The sequence below is a fragment of the Camelina sativa genome, chromosome 20 (assembly GCF_030686135.1).
Source record: "Camelina sativa cultivar CO46 ecotype springtype chromosome 20, ASM3068613v1".
Lineage (NCBI taxonomy): Eukaryota > Viridiplantae > Streptophyta > Magnoliopsida > Brassicales > Brassicaceae > Camelina > Camelina sativa.
In genome coordinates, this window is record NC_141899.1 from 4,659,438 (window position 1) to 4,672,459 (window position 13,022).

General features: G+C 37.1%; 3 protein-coding genes across 4 annotated transcripts; 2 read left to right on the forward strand and 1 right to left on the reverse strand.

Moving 5' to 3' along the window:
- Window positions 1–33: 33 nt before the first annotated feature.
- On the forward strand, window positions 34–2,814 carry LOC104769381 (uncharacterized). The gene is made up of 6 exons (XM_010493582.2): window positions 34–358; window positions 1,493–1,620; window positions 1,769–1,872; window positions 1,980–2,067; window positions 2,239–2,300; window positions 2,391–2,814. The coding sequence occupies exons 1-6, from the start codon at window positions 246–248 to the stop codon at window positions 2,541–2,543; spliced, it is 648 nt and encodes a 215-aa protein (XP_010491884.1). The 5' UTR covers window positions 34–245; the 3' UTR covers window positions 2,544–2,814.
- A 457-nt stretch (window positions 2,815–3,271) lies between these two features.
- Window positions 3,272–8,625, forward strand: LOC104769383 (transcription factor MYB3R-4). 2 transcript variants are annotated; one of them, XM_010493584.3, is made up of 12 exons: window positions 3,272–3,694; window positions 3,994–4,200; window positions 4,304–4,358; window positions 4,516–4,573; window positions 4,690–4,784; window positions 4,908–5,011; window positions 5,094–5,222; window positions 5,316–7,023; window positions 7,407–7,666; window positions 7,773–7,887; window positions 8,010–8,198; window positions 8,336–8,625. In XM_010493584.3, the coding sequence occupies exons 2-12, from the start codon at window positions 4,136–4,138 to the stop codon at window positions 8,426–8,428; spliced, it is 2,871 nt and encodes a 956-aa protein (XP_010491886.1). In that variant the 5' UTR covers window positions 3,272–3,694; window positions 3,994–4,135; the 3' UTR covers window positions 8,429–8,625. The 2 variants fall into 2 exon arrangements, with proteins under 2 accessions (XP_010491886.1, XP_087362106.1); XM_087505980.1 differs by having other exon boundaries at window positions 3,327–3,889.
- Window positions 8,626–8,757: 132 nt separating this feature from the next.
- LOC104769382 (aspartate aminotransferase 3, chloroplastic) lies at window positions 8,758–11,615 on the reverse strand. Its single transcript, XM_010493583.3, has 11 exons — window positions 11,297–11,615; window positions 10,883–10,954; window positions 10,751–10,812; window positions 10,567–10,650; window positions 10,366–10,465; window positions 10,145–10,265; window positions 9,877–10,040; window positions 9,625–9,762; window positions 9,314–9,530; window positions 9,105–9,225; window positions 8,758–9,022 (listed from the first exon to the last, which is right to left on the reverse strand). The coding sequence occupies exons 1-11, from the start codon at window positions 11,486–11,488 to the stop codon at window positions 8,938–8,940; spliced, it is 1,356 nt and encodes a 451-aa protein (XP_010491885.1). The 5' UTR covers window positions 11,489–11,615; the 3' UTR covers window positions 8,758–8,937.
- Between the last annotated feature and the right edge of the window lie 1,407 nt (window positions 11,616–13,022).

Sequence of the window (13,022 nt, forward strand, 5' to 3'; positions counted from 1 at the left end):
TAAATGAGGGGCTAGTTTTGAAAAAATGATTTTGTAACGCAACCTATGAGAAAAAAAAAAAAAAAAAAAAAGGTGTCAGCTGGTTTGGTTATTATGTATTTAATAGTCGCGTGAGTTGAGTGGTTACGATTTTTCATCAATTTCGTAAACTTCTAGGGAAGAGAGGGGAGATAGGGAAAGTGAGAAGAGGGGGGAAACCCTAGATTCGATCTCCATTCGATTTGGTTCGTTCTCGGATCGAAGCGATGGTGTTCTACTTCAAGGCCCGACCTGATGCTGGCGACTACACAATCTTCATGGGGCTTGATAAGTTCGAGAACGAGGAGCTCATCAAGTACGGCTTCCCTGAAGACGTCTGGTAAGCTTCTTTTGTTTTTCGCGACAAAGACTTCTCGATTTTTCCCGATCATCGTTTTTGCTTTCTGAATTTTAGCTCGGGATCGGTTTTAGTTTCGGATGGCTCAATTGTTTAATTAGTTGGGCTTTATAATCGAATTTTGAGTTTGTTCTCTTTGTTTAGGGTTAGATGTTTTGTTATGTCGTGATCTATTGTTTATTGATTGATTGTGGTGAATTCATGGGAATGAAAGAGAATGAAATGGTGGTCAACCTTTACTCATGTTTTGGTTTTGATGATTTCAATTTGTTGTGCTGAGTTTTGCGATGAGTTGTTGTTCTTATCTAGTATAATTTATCGGTATTAGTTTTCTTCATTCAAATAGTTTTCTTAAAAACATTTGGCAGAAGAGATATGTTGTTAGTTCCTTGTTTCTGAAAATGATTGTGAAGATTCATTATGATACGAGCTTAGAAATGTTGTCGTGTGTATACTCTTTTCTGAGATAAATCTTGGCCTTTATGTTCTGAAACAAAAAGAAAAATATAACTGTGGTGACGTTTAAATACTTTTTTTGTGAAATGTAGTTTGGCCTAGTTATGCAGTTACCATATCAATTTTTTTTCTGGAAATATCTTTGTAGCGCCAGAGAGCTATGATCCACTATTGATAATGTTTTATTGATTAGTCTTTTATGAGTAATACCTATGGGTATACTGGTAGCTCTGAACTCACCCTTATTTAAGTATTGGGCTGTTTCTCAGCATGTCTATTGTCCTCTCATGCTGTGTTAGCTATATTCAAACTTTTTTGTTTGTTACCTCCTAGTTTGATGATTTTCTTTTTCATTTATACAAACTAAATGAGTTTTATAGATTTTCTAGTGATCATTTATTTGCAGTTCAGTAAGTTGATGCATAACTGAGGTTTATGAGTAAACTTATGGATTCGTTATGTCTATACTCTGTTCATGCTTTCCTTGCTAATGTCAATCTTTGATGTGTTTAGACATGTATGGATTTTTTTTACCTTCTAATTTAAATTTTTTATTTTTTCATATAAACTCTAGCAGCTTCACCTATTCAGCATTTTAATTTCTTGTTCTGTATGTTGATACACGACCAAGTTGCTAAAAGTAATTTTCATTTGATGCAGGTTTCACGTGGATAAAATGTCGTCAGCTCATGTTTACTTGAGGCTTCATAGAGGCCAAAGTTTTGATGACATTAGTGAAGGTGTGCTGGAGGACTGTGCTCAGCTAGTGAAAGCTAACTCCATTCAAGGTAAAATCTGAAACCCTTTCTCTACTTGTACTGAACTTAACATTTGCATAATCGTTAGTCTTAGAGTACCAGTTTGTTTTTTAGAAGGAGGGCACATATAGGGTATTTTCTGTTTTCTTACCGACTGGTGTCTGGGATTATGTGCCAGGCAACAAGGTGAACAACGTTGATGTTGTGTACACTCCGTGGTCCAACTTGAAGAAAACTGCCTCCATGGATGTTGGTCAAGTTGGTTTCCACAATTCAAAGATGGTAAGCTTCGCCATCTCTCAAGAAAATTTGGTTGTGCATACATGAAATCTGCTCAAAGTATGGTTGCAAAGCAATGATGATACCTAACTGATATTTGTTTATTAAAGGTCCGGACAATCAGAGTGGAGAAGCGAGTCAATGATATAGTTAACAGATTGAACAAAACAAAAGTTGAAAGAACTCCTGATCTGAGAGGTTAGTATTTGGTTTGTGGGCTCTTACTTAAATTCCAATAGATAGAATATCATACAAATATATAATTTTCATGCATATGAAGTGTCAGTTAAAGTGACTATCTTTCCAGATATTATAACTTTAAGATCTACAAAATTGATATTGTTGTTGTTGATAACTTTGTTGCTGAAGCCGAGAGAGAAGCTGTGAATGCTGCTGAAAGGGCAGAGAGGAAACTACATCTGAGGGAGAAGGTCAGTTTCCGGGTTTTGTGGTTATAATCTGAAGAAGTCTTTGATTAGGGGTTTTGACACAAATCTTTCAATGTTTTCTTAATATTGCAGAAGAAACGTGAAGAGATAGATAGGCTTGAGAAGGAGAGGCAAGCAGAGATGAGGAGTTACAAGGGACTAATGGTGACTGATAAAATGACATCCAACAAAGACATTGCTTCAAGCCACAAATCGGTTCAAGAACTGGAAGACGATTTCATGTAAAAGCTCTGAAGAAATGAGAAAAAAAAAAAACAACAAACCAAGTCGGTAACATTCAGCCAGAGGTGATCCTGTACTGTCCTTCAAAGAAGGCTTAAGATGTTCTTACTAGCCTTGAATATGATGATGATGATGGTTGTCCGGTATTATGTTTTCTTTTAAAAAGTCAGTCTTGAAGACCTAAAGCCCTAATCTGGTACTTGGACTAGTTGGTCCATTAAAATGTTTCAAAGGATTGAATCTGATCTGTGAGAAATTAAAAGAGCATTCTATATATAACACTGGTGAGCGATCTGGTTATGGCAGTCATGGTTTGCATCTTTGCATTGTTGTGCTTGTCGAAAGTCATTTTATTACCCCTAGAATCAATTTACTGGTCGGACATAGCTCTTGAATCCTGATTCTATCAGAAAATCAGAGCGTCTTGGGTTGGTCGGGGTTGGATCAGTCTACTGATCATAGTAATAGCTGTTGAATCTAAACCGATCTTAGCGATCTTCCGGATCAGTTTATTTACCCCTCAAGTTAGCTGGCCAGTGAGTAGTAAGTAAGTAGTAACCTTTGAGCGACCCAGTTGATGATATATGATATATATCAATCGCACCTAAAAGGTCCCATGATTTGAAATAATTCCGGTGGCCCCTAAAAGGGTGATTTGAATCCAACAATGGAGAGATCAAGGAGTATTAAATAAATCTCTGGGTAAAAATTTGAAAATAAAGGAAAAAGAAGGGGAAAAAAAAGGAGAAGAAACAAAATAATGATATGTCCGTTAAACACACGATAGGGTGACACGTGGCCGGAAATATTCAAAATAGACGTCTGGGATTTAAGATTGAGAGCCGCTCATTAGAGAAAAAAAAAAGAAAACGAAACGTTTATTATTTGACTTTGTTTGTCTGTAAATAGGGTTTGTTGACGAAATTCGAATTTCCGCCATTCTTGTTTTGAAAAAACAATTAAGCTCTGCCGACCGTTTTAGATTTCATCCTAGTCTTCTCTTTTAATCTTCTTCATCTGTAAAACTTTTCAATCACTCACTCTCGACTCAGATTTGTCTCAGATCGGAGATTTCCTTGTTTTCGACTTTTTTTAAGTTTTAATTTGGGGATTTCTTCGATTTCTGATTACTTCCATTTCCGAACCTCGCATCGGTGAGTTTTTTTTTACCTGGTTAGAGATCTTCAAGTCTGTCTTATTGATCTTTTTCAATCTTGGGGGTTGATTTGGGTATGATGTGGTTTTGAATTTATTGTCTGATTGATCCAAAAACAAATTTCTCTCTTTTAAAGTGATTAACAAAATAAACATCACAGTATAGTCATTTTGGATCTAATACCAAGCTCGAGGTGTGAGGAAGCAAACTCCAGCTTCGAGTATGTTTTTGTCCTGATAGATTATAATAAGCGACCGTGCTGATTCCTTTTGCTTTTTTGTTTTTTAAATCTCAGAGAGAGAGAGAGATTGTGAGATGATGATGCAAAGGAGAGAAGAATAGCTTTTTGCTTAGATAATGTATTGGAGTGAACATTGCATAGAAGAAAGGCAACGTATGGGAATTGGGGTTACTATTTTTGCTTATTCTTTGACAAGTTATGGAAAGTGAGTCTACTTCAACCATCTCAACTCCTCAGGATGGGATCCCCAAATCGCGTCACGGGTTTGCTTCTTTTTCTTCTTTCGTCTCATATCTTACTAACTAATTAATCGGTGACTTACTGACTTGCCGCAATAAACTTGGTTTGTGTTGTTTTTATTTACAGGAGGACTAGTGGCCCTGCTAGACGTTCAACTCGAGGTCAATGGACAGCAGAGGAGGTGTGAACTTTTTTTATGTTTGGTGCCAATTAGTCTGGTCATCACTGTGTGTTTTTTTCATTTGCATGATGTCATTCATCATGCTGCATTGAGATATGCATTTTACACTCTTTGATCAACATATTTGCTAACTTTTTTTAACCAAACATGTTTTCAGGATGAGGTGTTGAGAAAAGCTGTCCATAGTTTCAAAGGGAAGAACTGGAAGAAGATAGGTAAAGTAACTAACTGTCTATACTTCTTCTCCTTGCTTGTGTTGGCTTTACTGAAGTGAACTGTAATCTTTCTTGTCTGATGGAATGTTTCTGATTTGCTTTTCTTAACTTTCCAGCTGAATATTTCAAGGATCGAACTGATGTCCAGTGCCTACACAGGTGGCAGAAGGTTCTTAACCCTGAACTTGTTAAAGGGCCATGGACGAAGGAGGTGACACTTTATTTCCTTACTAATTCTATCTATGCGTATCTCGCATGCTTGATCCTGTTTGCTTTATAGTTTTCCTGACATCTATTATGACTGCTTATCGTTCTCATTTTGACATGTGTGTAGGAAGATGAAATGATAGTTCAGTTAATCGAAAAATATGGGCCGAAGAAGTGGTCCACTATTGCTCGATATTTACCTGGCCGCATTGGAAAGCAATGTAGAGAGAGGTATGCTTATTGACAGTTGTTTCTCTAGGAACAATAGTCAAGTGTATATTAGCATTCACAAAGCTTGTAATAATTGATATAGGTGGCACAATCACCTCAATCCTGCCATTAACAAGGAAGCTTGGACTCAAGAAGAAGAGCTGGTTCTGATTCGTGCTCATCAAATATATGGTAATAAATGGGCAGAGTTAACCAAGTTCTTGCCTGGAAGGTACTAATATTTTTTGTCATCTTTATTCAATCTGAAGGTATTCTTCTATTTGTTCTAGCAATATAGTTTTTTTTTTCCCTATGTTATCAACAGGTCGGATAATGGAATTAAAAATCACTGGCACAGTTCAGTTAAGAAGAAACTTGATTCCTACATGTCGTCTGGCCTTTTGGATCAGTACCAAGCCATGCCTCTAGCTCCTTATGAGAGAAGTTCCACATTACAATCAGCTTTTATGCAGAGTAATATAGATGGAAATGGCGAAATAGACAGCCGTCCAAATTCAAGCATGGTTGGCTGCTCACTATCTGCAGGGGATTTTTCAAATGGAGCTATAAACATGGACCATCATTTCTACCCTTATGGAAACTCTCAAGAGACTGAGCAAGCTGTATATCATTCAGATCAGTATTTCTATCCAGAATTGGAAGATATATCCGTCTCCATCTCAGAAGTCTCTTGTGACATGGAGGACTGTCCACAGTTTCCTGATCATAATGTCTCGACTTCTCCAAGCCAGGACTACCAATTTGATTTTCAGGAACTTTCGGACATTTCACTGGAGATGAGACAGAATAATATGTCAGAGCTACCGATGCCATACACGAAGGAGAGCAAGGAATCAACTCTGGAACCTACAAACTCCACATTAAATATTGATGTGGCTACTTACACCAACTCAGCAAACGTTTTGACACCTGAAACGGAATGTTGCAGGGTACTTTTCCCTGATCAAGAGAGTGAAGAGCACAGTGTTTCTACTTGTAGATCCTTGACCCAAGAACCAAACGAGGTTAACCAGTCAGACTCCCGAGATCCTATTTTGTGTGCATCAGGTTCAGACAGCCAGATATCAGAAGCTACGAAATCTCCTATGCAGAGCTCTTCTTCAAGGTTGAATGCAACAGCCGCCTCAGGCAAAGAAACTCTTCGGCCAGCTCCCTTAATCATAACACCCGACAAGTATGCAAAGAAGTCTTCTGGATTGATATGTCATCCTTTTGAGGCAGAACCAAAGTGCACAACAAATGGGAATGGTAGGTTCATATGCATCGATGATCCATCAAGCTCCACTTGTGTTGATGGAGGAACCAGTAACTCCAGCGAAGAAGATTCATATCATGTGAATGATTCCAAGAAGTTGGTTGCAGTGAGTGATTTTGCTTCTCTGGCAGAAGATAGGCCACACTCTCTTCCCAAGGATGATCCAAACGCGACAAGCGAGCAACATCATGAGGACGTGGGAGCTTCATCAAGTCTCGCTTTTCCAAGCTTGGACGTACCTGTTTTCAGCTGTGATCTTCTACAATCTAAAAACGATCCTCTACACGATTACAGTCCTCTTGGCATACGCAAGCTACTGATGTCTACCATGACGTGCATAAGTCCCCTTCGACTTTGGGAATCTCCCACTGCGAAAAAGACCTTGGTTGGTGCAAAGTCAATCCTGAGGAAACGGACCCGTGATTTGCTGACACCGCTATCTGAGAAAAGAAGTGATAAGAAACTTGAAACTGATATAGCAGCCAGTCTGGCAAAAGATTTTTCACGGCTAGATGTGATGTTTGATGAGAGTGAAAATCGAGAGTCTATCTTTGGAAATAACACTGATGTCATTCTTGGAGATAGAGTCAATGGTGGAGAAGGTGAAGAGAACTGGAGGAGCAACCCTTCTTTACTCTTTAGTCACAAAATGCCAGAAGAAACTATGCATATCAGAAAATCGCTTGAGAAAGCAGAGCAAACTTGCATGGAGGCAAATGTCAGGGAAAAAGATGGTTCTGAAGCTGATGTCGAAAATGTAAGTCTCTTCTTTCTTTTAAGCATTTGCATATTTTCCCCAACCATGTCATTTCAGTACGCAATTTCTATGTGAAGATGATAGCTTTCATTTTGTGGTAACAACAGTATAACTAAACTGGGGAACCTTTTCTTGAAATAAGTTTTACTTCCCTAGTTCATTTAACTGACCTGTGTGTACATTCTAGTGATCGAACTATCAATATATTTTGGTAAAAAAACTGTTTAACTGTTTTTATGGGTTTTACTCTTTATTCTGCGATTTATATATGATCTAACTGACATACATTACATTTCATGATGGATCACCGTTTCTTCATACATCACAGGATTCATCATTTTTTTTAATGGTTTTACCTTCTTGATGGATTAACTGTTGTGCAGGCTGAAAGTTTCTCTGGTGTTCTTTCTGAGCTCAATAACTGCAAGCCAGTTCTGTCTTCTCCAGGCCAATCAGTAACCAAAGCACAGAAAGCACAAGTTTTAACACCAAGAAGTCAATTTCAGAAAACTTTCATGGCTACGTCTAACAAAGAACAGCATTCCTCTTCAAGTCTTTGTTTGGTCATCAATTCGCCTTCTCGAGCGAGAAACACAGAGGGTCATCTTGTTGACAACGAGACAAGGAATGAGAATTTTAGCATGTACATACATCTATCCCAACCTTCCAAAAATATACCTTTTCCTCTATTTGCTTTCAGTTATTGCTATAACGATTTTGTTTCTCCCTTTTTTTTGGTCCATTTACAGATTCTGTGGAACTCCATTCAGGAGAGGTCTTGAATCTCCCTCAGCCTGGAAATCTCCATTTTACGTAAACTCTCTCTTGCCCAGCCCAAGGTTTGACACAGAAATAACTATCGAGGTATTTCATATGCCTTCAGATCCTTCTATTATATGTTCAACCTCTTACTTCCTGGTGCATAATGTTAAATTCTTTTAGGCCTAATATATATGGACCTATGAATTTTGTGCTTATCTTTTCAGGATATGGGGTACATTTTCAGTCCTGGGGAGAGAAGCTACGAGGGCATAGGAGTAATGACACAGAGAAATGAACATGCAAGTGCATTTGCAGCATTTGCAGATGATGCAATGGAAGTTTCACTTTCACCAACTAATGATGATGCGGAGCAGAAGAAGGAATTGAACAAAGAGAATAATGATCCTCTACTGGTATATACTTACTTCACCAAATACCAATTATTCATTCTCTAAGTAGACGATTTCGGGATAATGATTTTGTGATTCTAGAAAATACAGTGTCTTTTTCCTCCATTGATTTGTGGTTTTGAACATTTCTCAATCTATAGGCGGAACGTCGAGTGCTGGACTTCAACGATTGCGAGTCTCCCGTCAAAGCAACAGAAGAAGTCTCATCTTACCTCTTGAAGGGATGTAGGTAAAAAAATGCCAAAAGCTCATACATAATATGCAAATGCACATACATGAACATGTATAAATATGTATGTGCATCTTCTATGAATTGTCCCTGTCTGGATCTATTTCTTTTCTATGTTTTTTATAATGGATCAACTCGAGTGAATTTATGTAGATTCTGTGATCAATATATAAATATACATATTTCTTATTGCCCCTGCAATGAGTATGTACATACACGTCCATATACTTTGGGAAAATAACCTATACTGCAGGTGCACATATGGGAGTACATGATATACCAAACTGCAGTAACATACAAATCTAAAAAGATGGATTCAGGGGTAGGTAACAGTAGCAGAAACACAAGAGCTCTCTTGCGTACTTTATTAATACTGGGATGAAATAATAATAATCGTCACGACATTTATATTGTTACTGCCGGAAATACTATAAGAGAAGAGAAAAAAAAAACATATACTTTATTATGGCGATTTAATCGAATTGGTCGTAATCGGTGTTCGTGTTCGGTTTCTCAGACGGCTTTGGTCGCAACAGCGTGGATAGCGTCTGCAAGGTGTGGTACAGTCTTCGAGCTCAGACCAGCCATGCTTATCCTCCTATTATTCATTTATACAATCACAACAATTTAAGACAAATTCAAGAAACTTAACAGATAACAGATGACGAAGAGAGGCTTACCCGTCGGATGTCATGTAGATGTGGTACTCTTTAGTCATGTAAGAGACTTGAGCTGGGTTTAACCCTGTGAATGTAAACATACCTATCTGCTTTATTATGTGACTCCAGTCTCCAGGCGTACCTGTCACATGATTTTTGAGTTTTGTTTCATTTAGTTATGTCCATTTATGGTCCTGATGATCTATACAAAACAATAAGACCTTACTTACCTCTAGCACGTAATGCCTCAAAAAGCTGTTTTCTCATGCTGATGATACGATCAGCCATGGCCTTCAGTTCCAGAGTCCATTCGTTGAACAAATTCCTATCTCGGAGGATTACAGCCACGATTGATGCACCATGAATCGGAGGACTTGAGTACATTGGCCTTATCACTAGTTTCAGTTGGCTTTCAACTTTCCCTGCAACATCTGATGATTTGCATACCTACAACAACTTCATGTCAGAATTCGATAAAGAATTTCCTACGAGTTTCTAAAAAACGATTTCTTCCAATGCAGCAGGTTTATATGAATCTTACAATGCTGAGAGCTCCAACTCTTTCCCCATATAATCCCATGTTCTTCGCATAACTTTGAGCAACGAGGCATTCTCCGCCATCAGCAACAAACATCCTAATCGGTTTTGCATCTGTATCCAGGCTTCCACTCGCGAAGCCCTACAATGCGAAATGAGATTAAACCATATGGAAGACAAGTATTACCAATTCTTTGAGAGCAAGGTGGTTTAACCATCAGCTGATCTTACACACAAGTATCATCAATCAGTGTACCTGATAAGCACTATCAAAGAATGGCATCAATCCCTTTGATCGCATCAACTGCCTGATTTGCTCCCACTGTTGAATGGTTGGATCAACACCAGTTGGGTTATGGGCACAGGCATGGAGAAGCACTATAGAACCAGGTGTGGCAGCACCAAGGTCTTCCATTAAACCTGTGAACAAAAGAAAAATAGTTGCCATAGCCAATTTAGAAAATTCCATAAGCTTATCAACAATAATAAGCATATAAATCAGTACTAGTTCACCGTAGTCTCACCTTGAAAGTTCAACCCACGTGTGGATGGATCATAGTAGCGGTAAGTTTTCACAGTCAAACCGGCCAGCGTGAAAATTTTGGGATGATTTCCCCATGTTGGCTGAGTAATATAAATTGTTTTCTGGAATGCAAAGAGAGCAGACCCCAAGTTTAGATGAAAAAGTCTATAGGAAGAAGAAATTCAAACAAACAAGAACTTAAGACTAAAAGCATGCATGTACCTGATGATAATGCTTGGCCAAAAACTCCCCACCAACTCTGAGGGAACCAGTACCAGACAAACACTCAACGGTTGAAACCCGATTCTCCCGAATAGCAGGACTAAGTGACATACATGAAAACAACACCAAAATCATAAAGAATTGTTCTGAAAGACAAAAAAAAACTGATGAAAACAAAAGAATAAACAGAAGAAGAATTACCTGTCAGCACCTAATATGAGCTTAGCGCTTAACTTGTTAAACTCAACCAACCCAACAATGGGAAGATACTCCTTGATTCTTGTTCTACAGATTAACAACACAAAACAAGACTCAGATTTCCTCACAACATCAAGCACATAAAGGGTAGTTAGAACCCAAAAGAAGAGAGAGCTGGGAGCTCAACCTGTCATTAATAAGCTGCTGCTCAGCTTTCCTCACAACATTAAGAACCAAAGGTTTTCCCTCCTGCAAACCAAAACACCATTAATGAACCACACTAAACCATGAAAGATGGATAGATTAAGAGGATCATTACCTCAGTACGGTAAGCACCAACTCCCAAATTCAGCTTAACTGGGCTTGGGTCTTTGTTATACGCAACTGTCACCTATCAAATCATGTTTAAAAAACAAAAACATCATCAGAATCACTGATATTACCCCAAAAAAAAAAAAGACAAAATCATCATAACTCAATCTTAGAGCTGAAACTTTCGTGACGAAATAGATTCAAATCCATTCTACTAATCATGCGATTGCGAACCAAAATCAGAAACATAAAACATCAAAATCATCCCCTCTCATTTCCATCTATCATTTTTCGAATTATATCGCGAGATCGTGAATTTCACACTAATCAATAACCGATCCAATGCGTAGGACACACATATTTTGGAATTTATATACAAACAAAAAAAAACAATCGAAGAAGAAGAAGAAGAAGAAGGTACCCCAAGAATAGGATCCTCGGGAGCTTGAACAAGATGAGCGAAAACAGAACCGCCGGAGACTCCCGATGTCGGCGAGGCATAAACGGAGCTCAGGTTATCGGAATTCGTAGCGGCAGTGAGATGACGGAGCAGAGCACCGATCCTACGATCGCTTGGTGACGAAGATGATGAAGAGAACTCGCTGTTAGTCATATTTTTGCTTTGTGTGTGAGAATGAATCGATTTTGGACTTTTTATTTCAATTTTTTCGCTATCCGAAGTTGCCACGTCAGCTTAACATAAAGTTGCGTGCCTTGAACTTGAACCCCATCATCAAGATAATATTTAACTCTTTTCTAGTAATATTATTACTATTATCCATTAAAAAAGCCTGAAATACCGGATAACAAATATTAATATACTCCCAAAATAGGGTTTATAATTATATTCGCATTATGAGAAAGAAAGAGAAAAATAAATAATTTAATTATTATTTTTGTTGAATCATTAATCTTGAGCTGTTTTTATTAATTACTAGTATGTAATAACAAGAAAACTGCTAGGATATTTAATATATTTGATCAAGGTATATATACGTACTGTTGTTTTTGTCAATGATGAACGTTAACGTCTTATTTAATACGTCAAACTAATGTATAGTAAAAACATACTAAAAGATTACTATTTTGGTGAAGCTGGCTCTCATTAAAATATAGTATCAAATTTTCTAATTGATGAAAGTATTTGTTTATGATCGATGGTTGATGATATACTTAGTGATCATTAATTAGTTTATTATAATATAATCTCTAATTGATTTTATATGTTTAAAAATATTTGGATTGTCTCCTTTTTTTTTATCTTGAACATTGAAAGTCGGTAAATTATAATGTTCGTATTTTTTAGTGGTTACATGTTGTCTCCTATTTTATCTTCATCAATAATGAAATTTATATCTTCGTAGTTCGTATGTAACTTATAATGCTATAATAGTTCACAAACCGGTTTACTTGTACCCTATTCCATAGTGCGGAGTAGTTGGTAAGGTTCGCCGTTAAAACTTCATTTTGGGAGATCATGTACTGTGTGGATTACCGATGCCTTTCATTGAGCTTCGGATTTGTTGTAACATGCATTTTGGGAGATCATGTACTGTGTGGATCAATAGTTATAGATTCAATAGGCCAACTCAAATCTCATACTATATAGTAATTTATTCTGGAGTTTCTGAGTTTGAGCATGCTTTATTTTATTGATACTTTCATGGATTAAACAAGTTATATATTGTAATAAAGTTAAATTATTTAATGTTTTAGGAATAAATATAATGGGTTGGTCCTTAATTTTTTTTTGCGAGAGCTACACCAAAATTTAATTTGAGTTTGACGATGGATAAGAAATAAATTATTTGCATGTTTTATTTGTAAGAAATTATTCGCATGTTTTATGTGGAGAGCAGCTCATACTTTTCAATTTTTTTTTTTTTTTTTTTGGTGTGAACTTTTCAAATTTTATTAGTTTTCAACCAAAGGGGTTATATATATATATTTGGATTGTTAGATTTAAAATCTTATGATCATTTAAAAAAAAACATAAATGCTGAAAATGATAGAAAACTTAATTGCTTACACGACAAATGAACGGGTTGGAATTTTGTGATGTAATAATATTGCAAACGGTACATATCATGTCGTCGTCTTTTGCACACAAAAAAAAAAAATCATGTCGTCATCTTTTGAGCTGTATG